At 45.7% G+C, this 22,487-nt stretch overlaps 2 protein-coding genes across 3 annotated transcripts in view; both read right to left on the bottom strand.

Annotated features, from left to right (window-relative positions):
* Window positions 1-21,703, bottom strand: part of LOC130121645 (inactive carboxypeptidase-like protein X2) — a 152,977-nt gene extending 131,274 nt beyond the window's left edge. Inside the window, exons 1-2 of the mRNA XM_056290483.1 lie at window positions 21,513-21,703; window positions 20,983-20,987 (exon numbers count right to left, since the gene is read on the bottom strand). Coding sequence (XP_056146458.1) covers window positions 20,983-20,987; window positions 21,513-21,703 — 196 coding nt within the window. The remainder of the gene's footprint in view (window positions 1-20,982; window positions 20,988-21,512) is intronic.
* On the bottom strand, window positions 13,013-19,533 carry wdr45 (WD repeat domain 45). Of its 2 annotated transcripts, XM_056291099.1 has the most exons (12): window positions 19,384-19,533; window positions 19,197-19,226; window positions 19,027-19,166; window positions 18,184-18,258; window positions 17,990-18,094; window positions 17,785-17,890; window positions 17,597-17,691; window positions 17,421-17,500; window positions 17,111-17,319; window positions 16,888-16,989; window positions 16,594-16,739; window positions 13,013-13,378 (listed from the first exon to the last, which is right to left on the bottom strand). In XM_056291099.1, the coding sequence occupies exons 3-12, from the start codon at window positions 19,073-19,075 to the stop codon at window positions 13,269-13,271; spliced, it is 1,077 nt and encodes a 358-aa protein (XP_056147074.1). In that variant the 5' UTR covers window positions 19,076-19,166; window positions 19,197-19,226; window positions 19,384-19,533; the 3' UTR covers window positions 13,013-13,268. The 2 variants fall into 2 exon arrangements, with proteins under 2 accessions (XP_056147074.1, XP_056147073.1); XM_056291098.1 differs by having other exon boundaries at window positions 19,027-19,226.
* Window positions 21,704-22,487: the final 784 nt, after the last annotated feature.

The following is a 22,487-nucleotide window of genomic DNA, read 5'->3' as shown; positions in this document are numbered from 1 at the left end:
GGGCAGTCCAGTATAGCAGTAACATGAGTATATAAGTCAGCATCAGTAGACGTGGCATCAGCATTAACATGACTCCTGATGTGTCTGCACGGCTGCAGGGCCGGGGGCGGCTGCAGCCTGTCTGCTGCTCAGAGGCACTATGACAAGTCAGGCCTCTCAGACCACAACATGTGAGGGACTGATCCCCTGCACTCACGTCACATGCACATACACACTGCTGTTACCTGCCTCACACACTCCCTGCAACACATCCTGTCTCCCCCTTCTCTGTTTTCTCCTTTATCACAATCACTGCCATCCTGAACTGATGTTGATAAACTCGATCTGATTATGTTTTGTCCAACACATGTCAGCGTCCGTTACTGTTTCTGTGTCTTACCAGATATGTGTCGTCATTTTTCCTTTCTACTGTCCTGCTTTCACTTGTGCTGGTTGTCCCTCTTGGAGAAGTCATGCTGACTGGTTGCTGAGCTGATCCGACACACGAGTGGGGGCTGGTGGTGGCTATGACAAAAACCCTGCGCTCCTGTCATCCCTCACATCAGCCAGAGGAGGGCGATGTCATAAGCAGGGGGAGAGCCTGACCTCCCCCTGCAGATTAACTCTGTCTAGTTTGAGGACATTCATTATGTAATAATGATGATAAAAATAATAATAATAACAAAAATAATAACTTTTTATTTATATAGCACTTTTCAAAACAAAGTTACAAGGTGCTTTACAAGACAAAGAAACTGCGATCGTACTGCAATGTACAATTGCAATGACATGTACTGCAATTTCAGCAAATTTAGTTTGAATTGACATTGTTTACAATTATTTGGTACTTTTAAAAAGTGATAGCTTAGCTAATGAATAAATAGCGAGGCATTAAGGTTATTAATAACTTTGGTTTGTACAGTATTTACACTCATACCATTTCCCACAAGCCAATATGTGTTTTATTCTCGTTGCCACATAAAGCTGTGACAGCAAACATCTGCCTTGATGAACACTGCTGCATCCCTAGAAACAACAAAATACTGCTGCATCCCTAGAAACAACAAAACACTGCTGCATCCCTAGAAACAACCAAACACTGCTGCATCCCTAGAAACAACAAAACACTGCTGCACCCCTAGAAACAACAACAATGCTGCATCCCTAGAGACAACAACACTGCTGCATCCCTAGAGACAACAACACTGCTGCATCCCTAGAAACAACAAAACACTGCTGCATCCCTAGAAACAACAACACTGCTGCATCCCTAGAAAAAACAAAACTGCTGCATCCCTAGAGACAACAACACTGCTGCATCCCTAGAAACAACAACACTGCTGCATCCCTAGAAACAACAAAACTGCTGCATCCCTAGAGACAACAACACTGCTGCATCCCTAGAAACAACAAAACACCGCTGCATCCCTAGAAACAACCAAACACTGCTGCATCCCTGGAGACAAAAACACTGCTTCATCCCTAGAAACAACAAAACACTGCTGCATCCCTAGAAACAACAAAACACTGCTGCATCCCTAGAAACAACAACAGTGCTGCATCCCTAGAAACAACAAAACACTGCTGCATCCCTAGAAACAACCAAACACTGCTGCATCCCTAGAGACAACAACACTGCTGCACCCCTAGAAACAACGAAACACTGCTGCATCCCTAGAAACAACAAAACACTGCTGCACCCCTAGAAACAACAACAATGCTGCATCCCTAGAGACAACAACACTGCTGCATCCCTAGAGACAACAACACCGCTGCATCCCTAGAAACAACAAAACACTGCTGCATCCCTAGAAACAACAACACTGCTGCATCCCTAGAAACAACAAAACTGCTGCATCCCTAGAGACAACAACACTGCTGCATCCCTAGAAACAACAAAACTGCTGCATCCCTAGAGACAACAACACTGCTGCATCCCTAGAAACAACAAAACACCGCTGCATCCCTAGAAACAACCAAACACTGCTGCATCCCTAGAGACAACAACACTGCTTCATCCCTAGAAACAACAAACCACTGCTGCATCCCTAGAAACAACAACACTGCTGCATCCCTAGAAACAACAACACTGCTGCATCCCTAGAAACAACAAAACTGCTGCATCCCTAGAGACAACAACACTGCTGCATCCCTAGGAACAACAAAACACTGCTGCATCCCTAGAAACAACAACATTGCTGCATCCCTAGAAACAACAAAACACCGCTGCATCCCTAGAAACAACCAAACACTGCTGCATCCCTAGAGACAACAACACTGCTGCATCCCTAGAAACAACCAAACACTGCTGCATCCCTAGAAACAACAAAACACTGCTGCATCCCTAGAAACAACAAAACTGCTGCATCAGTGTTAACATATTTGACACCTGCTCAGTCTGTTGTCTCGGGGCTGATTCACAATGATCTACCTGATAGCGAGGAAGATATCATCTTATTTGCCTTGTCTGAGTTCAGGGAAGTTTTTACAGGCCCTGAGAGCTGAACCACACAATACTTTTTTCGTTTGGATTTTGAGATACTTTACTGACCCCCGTGGGGAAATTCCTCTCTGCATGTAAGCCACCCCCAGCTGTGTAGCTAGGGGCAGTGGGCAGCCACTGTGCAACACCCGGGGACCAACTCTAGTCCGTCTTGCCATGCCTTGCTCAGGGACACAGACAGCCTGGAGTATTGACCCTAACGTGCATGTATTTTGATGGTGGGGGTGCGCGGAAGGTGGAGCGGTACCAACTAGATATAGTTGGACTCGCCTCCACACATAGTATGGGCTCTGGTACCAAACACCTGGAGAGGGGCTGGACTTGTTACTTTTCCGGGCAGGTGTGGGGATACTCACAAGTCCCTGGTTGGAGTTCTCCCCGGGGAATGAGAGGGTTGCCTCTGTGCGATTGCGAGTCGCTGGGGGAAAGGCTCTGACTGTTGTGTGTGTGCTTATGCACCGAATAGCAGTTCAGACCTACATGTGTTTGGACTGTGAGAGGAAACCCACCGCAGACACGGGGAGAACATGCAAACTCCATGCAGAGGACGACCCGGGATGACCCCCAAGGTCGGACTACCCTGAGGTTCGAACCCAGGTCCTTCTTGCTGTGAGGCGACGGCGTGTAGAACCGGATAATGTAATAAATCCCCGATAATGTAATAACCCTGATAATGTAATAAATCCCCAATAATGTAATAACCCTGATAATGTAATAAATCCCCCTATAATGTAATAACCCTGATAATGTAATAAATCCCCGATAATGTAATAACCCTGATAATGTAATAAATCCCCGATAATGTAATAACCCTGATAACGTAATAACCCTGATAATGTAATAAATCCCCTATAATGTAATAACCCTGATAATGTAATAAATCCCCGATAATGTAATAACCCTGATAATGTAATAACCCTGATAATGTAATAAAAAATGCACTTGAGGCCATTGAAAATGCAACAAAACCTGATAATGTAATAACTTCCTGATAATGTAATAAAATGATCCAACTGAGAAAAAACGTGTGGAAGTAGCTTGGCGGTAGCTTTGAGGAAGAGTAGAGCATTCATGCACGTCCAACTTTGACCTGTCGGTGGCGCTAGACCTCTCGAGCTTGCATTGCTTAAATAGTATCACCACTTGAATCCATTTATGGGTGGTCTGCTGTTAAATTATTACAATATTGGGGAATTATTACATTATCAGGACCAGGGAAATTAAGGCTAACCTGATAATGTAATAACGTCCCGTTAATGTAACACATTATTACATTATTGGTAAAAAGTTTGTTACATTATTGGGAAATGCACTTTATTACATTATCAGGAAGTTATTGCATTATCAGGTTTTACTGCATTTTCAATGGACTCAAGAGCAGATTTTATCACATTATCGGGGTTATTACATTATCGGGGATTTATTACATTATCAGGTTCTACACAGCGCTACCCGCTGGGCCACCGTGCTGCAAGTTTAGAAGGTATCTTAATTTGAAACAGCGTTAAAAACGATCTAAAAACGATGTTGATTTGATATGGCGTAGACCAGCGTTCCTCCAACCTCTCCTGGAGGACCACTTGCCCTGCATGGTTTAGACCTCCCCCTGCTCCAACACAGCTGGTTCAAATGATCAACTCGTTATGAACTCCCGAAGCTGCCTCATAACAAAACGGATCATTTCAATCAGCTGTGTTGGAGCAGGGAGAGGTCTAAACCATGCAGGACAAGTGGTCCTCCAGGAGAGGTTGGAGGAACGCTGGGGTAGAGTTTCTGGCCGTGCCTGCTGACTGCATTAGCGATATAGAATGTAAACCCATGACTGAACCAGAACACACCTATCATACTGTAGCTGGGAGGGACTCAGCTCCATGGACATTGTAAATACAGCTGGCGGTTTTAGGGTTTACAGTGAGTAACTGCTCTAGACCTACGTATATTCTCCACTAAGTCTTTAGCTCGCAGCGGTTCCTTCACTGGGCCTACTCTGCGTGTGCATGCCCTGCCTGGTGTCTCTATGTGTGTACAGGACCCCCGTGATGAAACACACTGCTCGGTGTGATAGGACGGTAAAGATAACGTTCAGTAAGCAACCCGTGCTGCCTGGAAAGGTCTGCGTGGTGTGTGGGGATCAGGCCTATAGCTGTGTCCTGAATCAGACAGGCGTCTGCATCAGAGTTATCATCACCCCATCGCAACGCTGAACGGGCCTTATCAACTGCTCAGCGCACATCTCGCATATTCACACCCTCGTATGGTATAGATATAGATATAGATATAGCGTTGTAGAACCTGATAATGTAATAAATCCCCAATAATGTAATAACCCCGATAATGTAATAAAAATCTGCTCTTGAGTCCATTGAAAGTGCAATAAAACCTGACAATGTAATAACTTCCTGATAATGTAATAAAGTGCATGTCCCAATAATGTAATAAACTTTTTACCAATAATGTAATAATGTGGTACATTAACGGGACGTTATTAGGGTTAGGGTTTAGGGTTAGGGTTTAGGGTTAGGGTTAGCTATGATATATAGTTTATTACATTATCGGGGAATGCACTTTATTACATTATCAGGAAGTTATTACATTATCAGGTTTTATTGCATTTTCAATGGCCTCAAGTGCATTTTTTATTACATTATCAGGGTTATTACATTATCGGGGATTTATTACATTATCAGGTTCTACAAGCGTTTTTTTCCGAAACCGTCAGTGGTGTTGTGAGTGCTCAACCAATGAGGAGAGGAATGTCCACTGTTGAAACACATTAGCGGCAGATGAGTGTGAGACGCATGAAACAGGCCTGTACTGCAATGTATTAAAATCTATTTCCCCGTATCCGTGTTGATACATGCATATATATATATATATATATATATATATATATATATATATATATATATATATATATATATATGTGTGTGTGTGTGTGTGTGTGTGTGTGTGTGTGTGTGTGTGTGTGTGTGTGTGTGTGTGTGTGTATACTAGAAGAGCCCCGCTACAATGTAGCGGTTTGGTTCTCCACCCGTCTAAATCTCCCTCCTCTTCATCCTGCCAGCTAACCGCCTTCCCCCTGCCCCTAAACCCTCCCCCAACTCCAACTCCCTCCCCCCAAATGCTCAGAATCATATGAAATGCCGAGAAAAGTGGTTTTTAGCCATTTTTAGAAAATGCATATTTTGCATAATTATTATAATTATTTTAATTTTCTGCTATTTTTCGGGTCCTCTCTGGAACAATACCGACCAACTCCAAAAAAAATTAGGATCATAAGTGCATTTCTGCAAAAATGCACTTATTTTGCATAATGCCAAAACATCTGTCCCAGAAATTTTTTTTATATAGGTGAAAAAATCAAAGATGCTCAGAATCAGGTGAAATGCCGAGAAAAGTGGTTTTTAGCCATTTTTAGAAAAATGCATATTTTGCATATGTATGCATAATTATGCATAATTTTAATTTTCTGGCATTTTTCCCTTACTCTCTGAGACAATACCTACCACCTCCCAAAAGAATTAGGATCATAAGTGCTTTAGTTTTCGGTCCCGCTATCTACACTAACACCACACACACACAAATTATGAAAATATATGAGTAGATATATAGATATAGATATATATAATTAGAGAGAGAGAGAGAGAGAGAGAGAGAGAGAGAGAGAGAGAGAGAGAGAGAGAGAGAGAGAGAGAGAGAGAGAGAGAGAGATTTGAACATCTCTACAGCTGCCGCCACGACCGCGGTGAGACGCTTAGATGATGTTGGCGGTGTAGCAACTGAAAATAGGATGGCGCTGGATCTTCTGTTAGCCTCACAGGGTGGTGTATGTAAGGTGATCTCCACTGAATGCGGTGCATATATTAGTAGCCACGATGCTGAAATATCACAGTTGAAACATGATACTGAACAAGGGGTACCAGAGCTACGTGCTGTTCCCGGGTGGGATCCGTTGTCAGAGGTGTTTGGCCTTGTGGCGCGTGTGGGTGCGTCCTTCAGTCGTACCCTGACTGTGGCATCATATTCCCTGTCATGGTTTATCACTGCTTGGGCTGATCTGTGAACAGTGTACCAAAACCCTCCTAATGCAGGGCTAGTGTTGACTGTTAGCTGATAGCACAGGATAGCACAGGAATGTGGACAGTCACAAGCTGGAAGAGGAGGATGGGAGGAGACCTGACCTACGAACTCTTTGGGCAAGTTCTGTTATCCATCAGGGCGACAGTCCAGCAATAAAGATGAGCTACTTCCTCCAGCCAGCGTTATAGTGAGGGAAAGTTAGCAGGAATTTGACCAATCTGGGAAGTAAAGTGTTACCAGTAAATTTCTCCACCCATGTGTTCCTTAAGGTGTGTAGTAACATGTATTAAAATGTCGAAATCCAACTCCCGGGGGTAACCTCCGAACAAATTGCTCAAAGTCAGGGTACTGATAACAGATTTTCGAAAATTGAAAAAAGCTTAAATTGGACTTAACTTACATTTGAGGGGTCAAACTAGGAATTTGTCATGATTCTAAGTTGATTGCAAGCATTTATTTTTCACCAAGACCCTGGTAGAAAAATATTCACATCCACTTTCCGACTCATCACCCCCCCCCCCCATGCCGTAGAGGGCACCCGGCATGCTGAAGCCATTTACATCCTTTTTCTCTATTGATCACGGGCTGACTGAATATACTGCTCTCAACACCTGATACGTACGTATTCTCAACCATTTTTCTAACAAGCTGAAATGTTTCTCTGCACAACACTGATGATTCTCATTTGTTACATAAAAGGTATAACTTTGCTTGTTCTTGTTAGCTAGCTAACAGTAAGTAATATGATCGGCTAACGTAAATGTTAACTTCCACTAAAAGTTGTCATTACTAGCTTAACAATACTTGTTAGCTGGCTCATAGTTGTCATAAGTTGTCTGACTCTCATGTGTGTACTATACTCCAAAACCTATGCGAATGGCTAGACACAGAACTCGAGCATGGTGTGATGATGCTTGACCAAGCCCACGAAAAGATGCAGCAGTTTGCCATACAACTTGATCATAGATTTGGGTCAAAATGGATGATCGACAAGTTACACCGGCTAGGATACACTGAGTCTTACTCAGAGACACAAAACTACAAATACTGCTTCCTCAATGACAGGAATGGAGATGGCATCCCAGATACATCTGGCACACTTGATACCATTGTAGAAGAAACTGATGACCAGATCAATGATGAGGCTGCGATTGATGCCGCACTTGAGGATCCAACGGTTCCGACCGCCAGTGAAAGTGACAATCAGGTGGTCTCCATGGAGGTTGCGGAACCTTCAGATTTCTGATGCACGTTCAGATGACGGTATGCTTTCTATTACAGCTCTGTCGTTGGACACAAATTTGTGGAGTCTAAGGCCACCCAGGGCACAAAGTTCTCTGGCTTCTCGAGCGAGCTGAATAGCCTTCTCTGTACTGTCCATACTTGCGACACCGTCATCGACATAAAAGTCTCTCAGAATGAACTGTGAACCTAGGGGGTATAGGTCTCTGTTCTCAGTAGCCAGGTACTTCAAGCCGTAGTTTGCGCAACCAGGCGATGAGGCAGCACCGAAGATATGCACCCTCATTCGGTACTCTTGAGGTTGCGTGCTGAGATCTCCTTTCTTCCACCACAGGAAGCGCAGGTAATCCTGATCCGTCTCGCTCACGTGGAATTGGTGAAACATCTTTTCTATGTCGCACATCAACGCAGTAGAATGCAGTCGGAAGCGAAGGAGAACACCATTGAGATTGTTCATCAAGTCGGGTCTGGTGAGCAGATGATCGTTTAGACTGGTTCCCTTGTATTTGGCAGAGCAGTCGAATACCACGCGCAGTTTGTCTGGCTTCTTGGCGTGGTAGACACCATGATGAGGTATGTACCATTTTTCTCCTTCCTTCTCATTATCATGTACTTCCTCTGCGTCACCCTTTTCTATGACATCCTCCATGAACTTGATGTACTGTTCTTTGTATCTTTCATCCTTTGACAGCTTCCTCTTCAGATAGCTGAGACGAACGATGGCAAGCTGTTTGTTGTCAGGTAGGTTGGGTCTCTCCTTAAAAGGTAAGGGCACTTCGTAGTAACCTTGACTGTTTTTCTGGATGCCGTTTTTGAGTTTGTCCAGGAACAAGATATCTTCCTGGGACACCGTCTTTTCATCCTCCTTGGCATTTTTGAAGTCGGACTCCAGAATGCGAATAGCATCTGCAGGGGTGACTGGCGGGAGCTCCTTCACAGCTACCCGGAAACACTGTCTCGCCACGCTTGGAGTGTCAAGGCACGGTGAAGAGCAACCCACGATGCTCCATCCAAGGTCGGTTCGGATTGCGTAAGGCTCTTCATTTCCTCCTGCTATTACGTCTCTTGGTGCCATTGCCCTCGCACAGTTGTATCCTATTGAAAGACCAATATCACAATCTTGCAGCGGTGGAATCTCGTCTATGACTGCGGAGAGATGATTCCATTGTCTGGCTGTTTCACTTGTAGGGATGTGGGCGCTGTTCACCAGTATACCGTCCTTAGCATAGGCAGGAGGAAGGTCGATGTGGAGGGAAGATCTGTAACCGCGCACACGAAGCCCCGAGACTCGTTGGCTTTTCACGATAGTGTCACGTCCTATCATTGTCGTTAACTTCAGTTTCACTGGACAGTACTCTGCCTTTAGAGCCCTGCTCACTTCTTGGTCGACGAATGTGGTGTCACTCTGTGTATCCAGCAGGGCGTAGACAAGTTTTTCTGTTCCTGAGTTGTTCTTGGACGACACCCATACGGGCACAATCATCGATGTGTTGGTAGACTGTCCAGTCGTGACGGCATGTGACATTGCAGTCGCGGCAGCTTCTGATTCATTAGCGTTGCTTGGGGGAGTGTTTTCCCGAGCTGCAGACGGTTCCCTTTTCACGTGGTTGTCATTGTGAAGACAGGTGGGGTGTTTGCCTTTGCAGGTGTTGCAGGTATGTCTATGTCGACAGTCCTTCGCACTATGGCCGGGTTTGGTGCAGCCATAGCAGAGCTTGTTCTCTTTCACGAATTCTCTTCTCTCCTCCAGACTCTTGGCGATGAACTTGGGACATGCATGTAGCCTGTGTTGACTGTCTTGGCAGAACGCACAGGGGTTTTTTTTTCTTTCCGCTGGCTGGCTTTTGCTTGTCACTGTCCGTTTCAGTTTGCGTACTCAGAACACTCGCCTTGTTCCTCTTAGGGTCTCTGTTATTCGGTTTCGCTGTGCTAGACTCGGAGTTGCGTAAGGCATAAGGTGAGGTGATCGGATTGCATGCGATCGCTGCCTCCTTTGCCATGAAGGTGGTGAAGTCCTTGAAGCTGGGGAATTCTTGATTCCTGTCCAAGGCTTCCATAGCCTTCCTGTTCCATCGAAATGCTGCCCAGTCTGGCAGTTTGTGGACCAGCTTCATGTTCTCTTCACAGTCATTCAATATTTCGAGGCTCTTCACATGAGACATTGCGTCTTGGCAGGCGTTCAAGAATTCGGAAAAGTCTCTAAGTCCCTCTGCACCCCTTGGTTGGATTTTTGGCCACTTTGTGAGCCTGTCTCTGAAGGCTCTCTGTATGACGAAGGCCTGTCCGTACCAGTGATTCAGTTTGCTCCATGCGTCCTTGTAAGACTCGCCGTCGTTTCTGTAGAAGGTCCCTTCCAGTGTCTTACGAGCTGGGCCGCCTACATATTTCCTCAAGTAGTAAAGCTTGTCTGCTGAGGAGATGGCCTTTGAGTCAATGAGTGACATGAATGAAGTTCTCCACTCAATGAACGGAATGGGGTCGCCATTAAATACCGATGGCTCTGGCACTGGAAGTCTATTCAGGGCTATACTATCTTGGAGGGCCCGGGCGAGGGACGACACGTTTACGTCAGGTGACGATGCCGTTATATTGAGGGTTTGGTTGAAGATTTCTTTCAGGATCATTAGAGTGGGCACTGCCGCCCTGTGATGTTCCCTGGTTATAGACTTGAAGTCTGGCCCGTGCAGCCCTTAAGCCCTTTTCTGCCTGTAGACGTTCAAGAGTGCGTTTTTCAACTTCAAGCTGCCACCTTTGTTGCTCCTCTAGCGTCCTTCGTTGCTCCTCTAGTGTCCTTTGTTGCTCCTCCAAACGTTGTATCTTCTCCCTTTGCTTATCTTCTTCAAGCAACCCTTCGAACTCCGCTTCCTTTGCTGCAAGCTCTGCTGCCGCGTCCACACGTTTGACTGTTAAAGTGCTGCCTTCGTGGCTGTGGACTGACTTTGACACTCTTGAGACAGTGGATCCATAGATTGAGCGCGCATAGCCGCCCTTGAGTAGCTCCTTGAGACGTCGTTGTGCTTGTTCTGCATCAAAATCTAAATCGATGTCTACAATCCTCTCGTAGGCGATTTTCTTAATCTCTGTTGTAGCTGCCTCACATGCATCAACACTGCTTCTCATTTTGGCTGAGGGTGTGAAGTGACCTCGTATGTCATTATAGGTGTTCAACACAGCCTCTTTATCCTTCTCCAAAGTATCAAGCAGAGATGCCAGCTCAGTTTCCTTGAGGTCTTTCTTTAGCCGCTCTCTTGACTCACGAGCTCGACTCTTCCATTTTTCGTACGCTGAGGGGAGCTTTCTCTCCTTCTTCCTCACCTCCTCTTGTTGCAGTTCAAGCATTTTAGGAGTCGAGATCTTCACTCGAGTCGAGCGTCGGAGGCTATCCCCATTTTGTTCTTCAAGTTGACTTTGGAGGCTACTTAGTGTTTCTTCCTCAGTTTGAATTTCCTTCTCTAAGTGTTCTATCTCGATAGTCTCTAGCGTTTCGTTGAGAGCCTCTTGTAGCTTACTAATTTTAAGCTGTAGTCTATTTATCTGATTCTCTAGCTCTGACTGTGGGGCAGGATTCTCTGTTTCGGTCATATTCAATTCTGCCATGATAAACGTGATGTAATGAATTGTTTGCCTTTACTATAGCCCATAGACTACCCGAAGAGGGGAGCAGAGAACCTGGTATAGCTACAGACTGCTTAGAGGACTAGAGCCTATTACTGTAGGCTGACTGTTATATTACTGACTGCAAGGTTATAAAATCAATCTCTCCACTGAATGCAACATTCAGTTACCATTCAGACTGTATAAATCATGCATTAAACATTTTCCCCTTTTTTTTACAGTCAACAGGAAGGATGATCAGTAAATGGATAGTAATAATAATAGCAGGGTTTATGTGTTTTTGTGTGTTTCTTCAGTAGTGGTGTGTAGGTGGTAGAGGCTGCAGGCTGCAGCATGATAAAAATGGTCCATTGCTGAAGAAGAAAACATCCAGAACCCGGTCCCAGCATCATTTTTTCATACTACACAATGAGCATCATTTCATGTGCACAAAGAAACGATCACGTCTCGTTTGTGAAATTAACAGAAAAATTACACAACGTCGCTTTAAAGTTCCATCCATCCATGATCCAAACTGCTTACCCTGCTCTCAGGGCCGCGGGAGGCTGGAGCCTATCCCAGCAGTCACTGGGCAGCAGGCAGGGAGACACCTGGACAGACCGCCAGTCCATCGCAGGGCCGGCACACACACACAGACACCTAGGGACAATTTAGTACGGCCGATTCACCTGGCCTACGTCTTTGAGTTACCTGACCTACATGTCTTTGAGTCACCTGACCTACATGTCTTCGAGTCCCCTTACCTACGTCTTTGAGTCACCTGACCTACATGTCTTTGAGTCACCTGACCTACGTCTTTGAGTCACCTGACCTACATGTCTTTGAGTCACCTGACCTACGTCTTTGAGTCACCTGACCTACATGTCTTCAAGTCCCCTGACCTACGTCTTTGAGCCACCTGACCTACATGTCTTTGAGTTACCTGACCTACATCTGACCTACATGTCTTTGAGTCACCTGACCTACATGTCTTTGAGTCACCTGACCTACATGTCTTCGAGTCCCCTGACCTACGTCTTTGAGTCACCTGACCTACATGTCTTCGAGTCCCCTGACCTACGTCTTTGAGCCACCTGACCTACATGTCTTTGAGTCACCTGACCTACATGTCTTCGAGTCCCCTGACCTACATGTCTTTGAGTCACCTGAATTACATGTCTTTGAGTCCCCTGACCTGTCTTTGAGTCACCTGACCTGTCTTTGAGTCACCTGACCTACATGTCTTTGAGTCACCTGACCTACATGTGTTTGGACTGTGGGAGGAAACCGGAGCCCCCGGAGGAAACCCACACAGACACGAGGAGAACATGCAAGTCCACAGAGAGCACGACCCCTGGGCTTGAACCCAGGACCTTCTTGCTGTGAGGCGACTGTGCTAACCACTGCGCCACCGTGTGGCCGCTTTAAGGTGCCCCCTGAGTAAGACATGACAGTGATGTGGTAACAGAACTGGTGTGCTAACATTTCCTTTAAGAAGTGACTGTACACTGAGCTCGACACTCTGAACTTGACAGTAACTGTAGACTGTGGAACATTAGTGTGTATTCAAAGAGATTTTACACATCATTACTCAGAATTAAGAGGGCACATAGATGTAGTCTAATAGAAAATTGTATTTATGTCAAGAGTGCTATATAGATTACAGTGATTACAAACACACAACATCTTACAAAACAGGTCCCAGCCTAAGCGCCTGTGTTTGTACACAACAATTTGCAGTCTGCATGAAGAGTCCCTCTTCATCGTCCCTCTTCATCGTAGTGCAACAATCAGCACCTCTTCCAGTTTCCTACATCAGCGCTGACAGGCCTCCTCCCCCTCACAGCTTCTACCAGTTCACTGCCTGGTCTCAGAAGTCATCGTCGTCACATATGTCCAAGTACACGTCGAAGGCCTCTCGGTTACAGTTCCCGTCAGGGGTGAACACGTACTTATGGAAGGTTCCGTCCACACAGATGGCTAGAAAGAGGAAAAATTAAAAAAAAAAAAAAAAGTGAATAAATACCAGGGTAAAAAAAAAAAATCTTATGAGTTATTACTGCATACATAAATCAACTTTGTTTTTCCAGAGAGGGAGATTTCATAACTCCCACCGCAGCTCGGTGGTGGGAGCATCTATAGTTTCAGCCTAATGCAACACAACTCACTTTCATGACTCGGATAATGACCAAAGGGAGAACCAGGTTAAGAACAGAGAAGATGGATAAATACAGTGCATCCGGAAAGTAGTCACACCCCTTCACTATCCCCACATTGTGTTATGTTACAGCCTTATTCCAAAATGGATTAAATTCCTTTTTTCCCTCATCAATCTACACACAATACCCCATAATGACAAAGCGAAAAAGGTTTTGTAGAAATTTTTGCAAATTTATTAGAAATAAAAAACTGAAATATTGCATGTACATAAGTATTCACACCCTTTACTCAGTACTTGGTTGAGGCACCCTTGGCAGCGATTACAGCCTCAAGTCTTCTTGGGTATGAAGCTACAAGCTTGGCACACCTATATTTGGGGTATTCCTCCCATTCTTCTCTGCAGATCCTCTCCAGCTCTGTAAGGTTAGATGGGGAGCGTCGCTGCACAGCTATTTTCAGGTCTTTCCAGAGATGTTCAATGGGGTTCAAGTCTGGGCTCTGGCTGGGCCACGCAAGGACATTCACAGACTTGTGCCGAAGCCACTCCTTCGTTGTCTTGGCTGTGTGCTTAGGGTCGTTGTCGTGTTGAAAGGTAAACCTTCGCCCCAGTCTGAGGTCCTGAGCGCTCTGGAGCAGGTTTTCATCAAGGATCTCTCTGTACTTTGCTCCATTCATCTTTCCCTCGATCCTGACTAGTCTCCCAGTTCCTGCTGCTGAAGAACATCCCACAGCATGATGCTGCCACCACCATGCTTCACTGTAGGGATGGTATTAGCAAGGTGGTGAGAGGTGCCTGTTTCCTCCAGACGGGACGTTTGGCATTCAGGCCAAAGAGTTCAATCTTGGTTTCATCACACCAGAGATGTTTCTCATGGTCTGAGAGTCCTTTAGGTGCTTTCTGGCAAACTCCAAGCGGGCTGTCATGTGCCTTTTACTGAGCAGAGGCTTCTGTCTGGCCACTCTACCATAAAGGCCTGATTGGTGGAGTGCTGCAGAGATGGTTGTCCTTCTGGAAGGTTCTCCCATCTCCACAGAGGAACGCTGGAGCTCTGTCAGAGTGACCATCGGGTTCTTGGTCACCTCCCTGACCAAGGCCCTTCTCTCCTGATTGCTCAGTTTGGCTGGGCGGCCAGCTCTAGGAAGAGTCCTGGTGGATCCAAACTTCCTCCATTTACGAATGATGGAGACCACTGTGCTCTTCAGGACCTTCAAACCTGTAGAAATGTTTTTGTACCCTTCCCCAGATCTGTGCCTCGATACAATCCTGTCTCGGAGGCCCACAGACAATTCCTTTGACTTCATGGCTTGGTTTCTGCTCTGACATGCCCTGTCAACAGTGGGACCTTATATAGACAGGTGTGTGCCTTTCCAAATCAGGTCCAATCAATTGAATGTACTACAGGTGGACTCCAATCAAGATGTAGAAACATCTCAAGGATGATCAGTGGAAACAGGATGAACCTGAGCTCAATTTTGAGTGTCATAGCAAAGGGTGTGAATACTTATGTACATGCAATATTTGTTTTTTATTTTCAATAAATTTGCAAAAATTTCTACAAAACCTTTTTCACTTTGTCATTATGGGGTATTGTGTGTAGATTGATGAGAAAAAAGGAATTTAATCCATTTTGGAATAAGGCTGTAACATAACACAATGTGGGGGAAGTGAAGGGGTGTGAATACTTTCCGGATGCACTGTATATACACACACACACACACACACACACACACACACACACACACACACACACACACACACACACACATATATACATATATATACATATATATACGCACACACACACACACACACACATATATATATATATATATATATATATATATATCAACAAAATATCAAAGCGGACGCTCCTCATTAGTTGAGCACTTACAACACCATTGACGGTTTCGGAAAAAAACCGCTATATATATATATATATATATATATATATATATATATATATATATATATATATATATATAAATATCCATCTATCCATTATCCATACCGCTTATCCTGCTCTCGGGGTCGCGAGGATGCTGGAGCCTATCCCAGCAGTCATTATACATATATATATTTATATATGATTTCTATGATATGATAACTACACATACTCATGCAGTCTTCTTTTTTATTGGACCCACCCCCCTTTTCCCCTCCCCAATTGTACTGGGCCAATCACTCCGCTCTCTGAGCCATCCTGGTTGCTGCTCCACCCCCTCTGCTGATCCGGGGAGGGCTGCAGACTACCACATGTCTCCTCCCATACATGTGGCGTCACCAGCCGCTTCTTTTCACCTGACAGTGAGGAGTTTCACCAGGGGGACGTAGCACGCGTGAGGATCACACAATTCCCCCCAGTTCCCCCTCCCCCCGGAACAGGCGCCCCAACCGACCAGAGGAGATGCTAGTGCAGCGACCAGGACACTTCCATCTTCCCACCCACAGACACGGCCAACTATGTCTGTAGGTATGCCCGACCAAGCTGGAGGTAACACGGGGATTTGAACCGGCGATCCCCGTGTTGGTAGGCAACCGAATAGACCGCTACGCTACCCGGACGCCCCCTCATGTATATTCTAACGAAGTGTGCTGTTTTCTTAGCAGCAGTTCATGTATTGTACACTGCTTACAATTCAGATGATGACCATTCCCTGCAAGCTGGGCCGTTGTGCTCTTCAATAAAACAGATCAGCTCAGCTGACTGTCTACACAACCCGCCAGCCAAGCACACATTCAAATCACCTGTACAATCAACTATACATTGCCTCAAAAGTACCACTGTACAATGCACAAGCTGGAATTGCTTTGCAGAATGATGAAGTATTATAGAACATTCATCCTTAATGAGTAGGTCATACAGATGAGAAGCCGCTACGCAATTATCCATTACCTTACACCCTACACCGCACAGAGAACCCAGTAAACCCCCTCATTTGCTTGGTTCCGATGGTTACAAAACACTGACTACAGCCTGGAAATATTCGTATTAAAAAACCCTTTGCATCATTTGAGACTGATGACTTCCTCTTACCGATGACGGAGTTGACATTCTTGGATGTGTTCTTTCCAAACGCACAAATACAGGCACACTCAGCCGGTACGGTGAAGCTGGCCAACGACCACTGGCTGTCCACATACTGACCAATAACCGGGCCCACTTTCCCGACACGAGCCAACCTTTGGGAGATAAGGAAAAGGATTTTGTGAGTAGCGAAACAGATTCATCAAAAGCATCCTGAAAAGAGTCTTGTGTGTGTGGGGGGGGGGGGGGGGCGGTATTTCTATTCTTTTAATTAAAAACAAAAAACAAAGAGGACAATCTTACGCAGAGCGGCGGTTGAGTTTGGTGTCTTTCAGTGCAAAAATGTGTACTGTGCCCTTGTCACTGGAGGCACACAGGAAGGACGAGTCATGGCTGAAGTTGATGCTAGGAGTAAAAAACAAAGGAATATGAGAGTCCAGCTCTAGGGAAGTACACATTTTATTGCTTTCTATGACTTTTGACTTGCCGGCCATAACCTACACAATGTAAAATGTTTAGTGTGTACCAGTACAGAGTGGCCGGGTCAGTTCCCCTGCGTAGCTCCACCAGCTTGTCCTTCGTAGTGGTGTCAAACAGGCGGATGAGTGTTCCTTTGCGGGAGGCTGACGCTGCCACGCTGCCGGGCTGGTTCAACGCAACACAAGCGATCTCACTCTGGTGAGCGTTGATGGTGAACGGGGCAGACGAAGTGCCCGGTTTCGTGTTGGACAAGTCCTAAAGAAAACAATTTGACAAAAAAATATTTCAAATGACCTGTAATGTAAACACTAACTTCACAAGAGGCAGCTTTATGGTATTTCAACGTGTAAACTTACAACCAGCTGCAGACTGCCACATTTATGACCTGGGAAGACCAGAAGCTGTTTTTCCAGACTAGGACACAAATCACACAGTCCTGGTGGAAAAAGTTCAATAGGCATCTATTGAAAATGCTCAACTATGGTCCATAGTATGAAAACACTTAAAAGATAGAAAGCCCCCTCCCCCCTACCTTTGGGGTTTTCTCTAGTTTCAAACTCAAATAGTTTGACGGGATTGTCGGGAAAACTATATACATAAATCCTTTTTTTCAAAACAATGATGATCCTGACAGGAAAAAAACAAAAAATAAGAATTATTATTTCCATATTAGCGCGCCAACAGATCTAGAAAGCGAGGAGAGAACAAGGCACTTCTTACTTGTCATGCCTCATACACACAGCTAGAACAGGCTTGGTAAAAGTAAACTCCAGTACCAGCTTGTCCTTAGGGTCCCGCGCCTCCCGAGCATCATCCCAGATAAGCACTGAAATGAGACAGTGACTCTTAAGAGGTATTCAAGAGTGTAATGAAAGAACAGCAAAGAAGGAGAAATAAAAGAAGATGGGTTGATTAAACAACTCACCGGATATTTCGGAGAATTTAGGATTGACTCCTCCTCCAACTACAGCCAGTAAGTTGGATCTATGCAGCATGGAGCACAGGGCCACACTACCTACCTGTTCATGGTCTGCAAGCGGAGACATTTACACCAAATATCATTTGTGAATTTTGCATACTAATTAACAGTTCTGACAGCAAGAGTTTAATTCCACTCACCTAGGTGTCCTTTCTCCATCAGGGGCTCCGCGTTATAAATTCTCACCCCTGTCTCCATGGCACAACAGAAACAACCTAAGGATTGTGAAAAGCAAAAACAACAAGGGGCAGAGGAATGGGGGGGAGGGTACATCGTGTTAAGCAAGGGACAGAGGAATGGGGTGAGGGGGTACACCATGTTAAGCAAGGGACAGAGGAATGGGGTGGGGGTCACATCGTGTTAAGCAAGGGACAGAGGAATGAGGTGGGGGGGTACATTGTGTTAAGCAAGGGGCAGAGGAATGGGGGGGGAGGGTACATCGTGTTAAGCAAGGGACAGAGGAATGGGGTGGGGGGGTACACCGTGTCAAGCAAGGGACAGAGGAATGGGGTGGGGGGGTACATCGTGTTAAGCAAGGGACAGAGGAATGGGGTGGGGGGTACACCGTGTTAAGCAAGGGACAGAGGAATGGGGTGGGGGGGTACACCGTGTTAAGCAAGGGACAGAGGAATGGGGTGGGGGGGTACATCGTGTTAAGCAAGGGACAGAGGAATGGGGTGGGGGGGGTACATCATGTTAAGGAAGGGACAGAGGAATGGGGTGAGGGTGTACATCGTGTTAAGCAAGGGACAGAGGAATGGGGGTGGGGGGGTACATCGTGTTAAGCAAGGGACAGAGGAATGGGGTGGGGCGTACATCGTGTTAAGCAAGGGACAGAGGAATGGGGTGGGGGGGTACACCGTGTTAAGCAAGGGACAGAGGAATGGGGTGGGGTACATCGTGATAAGCAGCGTTTCTGGACACCAAGACCGCATGAGCAGCCTCCCAGGCCGGTTTACTGCTGGTTAACATCATAAACGTACTCTGATCCTGGTTGAACTGCAGACTGTTGACTCCTCTCTGCTGAGCCATGGCTGCGGTGCTCTCCTGCTGCTATCAGCAAACTGCAGCTGCAAAACCCTCTTCAGGGGTACCTCTGGAGAAAAACCCTCTTCAGGGGTACCTCTGGGAGAAAAACCCTCTTCAGGGGTACCTCTGGGAGAAACCCTCTTCAGGGGTGCCTCTGGAGAAAACAGGGAGGTGATCAGACAGGAGTTGAGCAATACTCTCATGAAGTGCCAACTTCAAGTTAGCATGGCATACGACCAGACGCTAGCTCAGTGGAAATACGAGCTGGCGTCTTGGCTTTGTGTTGAGTTAGTAAATATGTAATATCTTACCATGTATAAGCAATATCTCACCCTGGGGCAGAACGACAGAGCTTCGGGGTATCTTAAATAAGTAGTCTTGACCGCATCTGGTAAACAAAGCAAAGCAGATGTCAACACCGAACGTTCCGTATTTGTTTTTCACGATGTGACGTCAGCAACGGCAGCATCGTCTTCTGCTTGTTTTGTCTTCTTCTTCTGCTTTGTTTTGCTTCTTCTTTTTCTTCTTCCATAGATTTTATTGGCAGTTGATAAACAGCTTTCGGGCGCATTACCGCCACCCACTGATCTGGAATGTGGACTAAAGAGCGACCCGCTCTCTCAACACTAATGTGATCACGCCCTCTCTTCAAACAGTCCCACAGTATTACAGTATCACAGTATTATAGTATTACAGTATCACAGTATTATAGTATTACAGTATCACAGTATTATATAGTATTACAGTATCGCAGTATCTCAGCGTTACAGTATCACGGTATTACAGTATCACAGTATCACAGTATTACAGTATCACAGTATCACGGTATTACAGTATCACGGTATTACAGTATCACAGTATCACAGCGTTACAGTATCACAATATTATAGTATTACAGTATCTGAGTATCACTGTATCACAGTATTACAGTATTACAGTATCACAGCGTCACAGTAATACAGTATCACAGTATTATAGTATTACAGTATCACAGTATCGCAGTATTACAGTATTACAGTATCGCAGTATCACAGCGTCACAGTAATACAGTATCACAGTATTATAGTATTACAGTATCACTGTATCACAGTATTACAGTATCACAGTATCACGGTATCACAGTATCACTGTATTACAGTATCAAAGTATAACAGTATCAAGGTATTACAGTATTACACAGCATTACAGTATCACAGCGCCACAGTAATACAGTATCACAGTATCACAGTATTACAATATCAAAGTATCATAGTATCACGGTATTACAGTATTACAGTATCACAGCATCACAGTATTACAGTATCACTGTATCACAGTATTGCAGTATCACAGTATCACTGTATCACAGTATTACAGTATAACAGTATCACGGTATTACAGTATCACAGTATCACAGTATTACAGTATCAAAGTATCACAGTATCACGGTATTACAGTATCACAGTATCACAGCGTTACAGTATCACAGTATTATAGTATCACAGTATCACAGTATCACGGTATTACAGTATCACAGTATCACAGTATCACAGCGTCACAGTATTACAGTATCACTGTATTACAGTATTACAGTATCACTGTATCACAGTATTACAGTATAACAGTATCACGGTATTACAGTATCACAGTATTACTGTATTACATTATTATAATATTACAGTACCACAGTATTACAGTATCACGGTATCACAGTATTACAGTATTACAGTATCACTGTATCACAGTATTACAGTATCACAGTATCACATTATCACGGTATTACAATATTACAGTACCACAGTATTACAGTATTACACTATTAGATTAGTATTAGTCGTCACCTCAACGTGGCGGAGGGGTTTGTGTGTCCCGGTGATCCTGGGAGCTGTGTTGTCCGGGGCAACAGCCCCTGGTAGGGTCTCCCAAGGCAAATTGGTCCCAGGGGATTTACACCAGCAGAGTTACAGCACTTCGCCCGGAAAAGGGAAACCGGGGCCCCCTCCTGGAGCCAGACCTGGGAGGGGAGCTCGCCGGCGAGCGTCTGGTGGCCAGGCCTTGGCCTATGGGGCCCAGTCAGGCCCAGCCCGAAAAAAACAACATGGAGCCAGCTCCACGCCGCCACGGTCTCCTTCCTGGGCTCCATCCTTCCCCCCCCCCCCGGTATGTCAATGGGTCCAGAGAAGGTGCGAGCCGTGGCGGAGTGGCCCCAGCCCAAGTCGGTAAGGCAGGTAAAGCAATTCCTGGGCTTTGCTAACTTCGATCGCAGGTTCATCCACCAACAATAGCTGCTCCCCGTTCCGCTGGACCCACCAGGCGGACCGACCGGGCCTTCGCCCGCCTCAAACAGTGTAATCAGCAAAAGTCTCTCCAGACTGTTGTCGACGGCTTCTAAAAGCAAACCTTTCCACCAATACCTTCCTCTTAGGAACTGTAGCAAGGTTCCAGAAGCCACTTCACTGACTGTTCCGGGGATATCAAGTCCTTTAGCAAGGCCAAAGTCTTCCCTCCAACCACGGACAAAAACACGGCTCTTCTCCTGTCTTGCTCAGTTTGGCTAGCAGACAAGAGCTGCAGAGGCCTTTCTTCATCATGGTCGAAGGTTTCCGCCGTTTGGTGGAACTGCAGTCCTGTATCTGGACTATACTGGGCCATCGTGTATGCTAGCTGCTAAGCTGCTAGCATCGTTCCAACATTACCGGCCCAGACGGGAGCAAGCCGCTGCACATCAAAATAAAGAGGAAGATCCCATCCTCGTCCCCAAAACCTGCCGTGTATCTGCAGGATAACTGAATTATACAAGGATCAAGGTGCATCTTGGTCTTCCTCTTTTATTTGCTGTACCGTAGCAACATTACAACACCACCACGTTAAGCAGGCACGGGAACACATGAGTGACCCGCCGCAGCCGGGATGCGAACCCGGGTCTCCCACAGCATGGGCGACTACGTTAATCGACTAAAGCAGTGTTTCTCAACCCAGTCCTCAAGGAAGCCCTATCCTGCAGATTTTCTTTGCAACCCTGAATAGGTACCTGTTTGTAGTAATTCAGCAGTGAATGTCAGAGTTTGCACACCTTGCATAATTAAGTGCTGTGAGTAAGTACAAGCAGAGCTACCTATGCAGGGTTACAATGAAAATCTGCAGGATAGGGGTTCCTTGAGGACTGGGTTGAGAAACACTGGACTAAAGGGTCCGACCCGTTAGCCAAGGCCTAGCGAGTCTATTTATCCGTGCACGTTACACTACTTCAGCATATCAACTCCCTCACGTCTCTGGGCGCACGCGCTTCCGATGGCCTCACGGTCTCACCGTCCCACTTCTGACACCAATGTGGCGAATTCGGGGGGCAGCTCGGGAACCGCCGCAGCCAGGACGCGACTATGGTAACCAGTCGACTAAAGGGTCCGACCTGTTAGCCAAGGGCTAGCAAGTCTAT

The sequence above is a fragment of the Lampris incognitus genome, chromosome 12 (genome assembly GCF_029633865.1).
Source record: "Lampris incognitus isolate fLamInc1 chromosome 12, fLamInc1.hap2, whole genome shotgun sequence".
NCBI lineage: Eukaryota > Metazoa > Chordata > Actinopteri > Lampriformes > Lampridae > Lampris > Lampris incognitus.
This window is presented reverse-complemented; position numbering and strand designations above follow the sequence as displayed.

What these genes read in the sequence shown, in the direction of transcription:
- wdr45 (XM_056291098.1), bottom strand. Translation starts at nt 19,075, where the DNA reads ATGGCTCAGCAGAGAGGAGTCAACAGTCTGCAGTTCAACCAGGATCAG. An exon ending in AACTAGAGAAAACCCCAAAG is followed by an intron (nt 17,501 to 17,596) that starts GTAGGGGGGAGG and finishes TTTTTCCACCAG; the next exon opens with GACTGTGTGATTTGTGTCCT. An exon ending in GTGGCAGTCTGCAGCTGGTT is followed by an intron (nt 17,320 to 17,420) that starts GTAAGTTTACAC and finishes TGTTTTCTTTAG; the next exon opens with GACTTGTCCAACACGAAACC.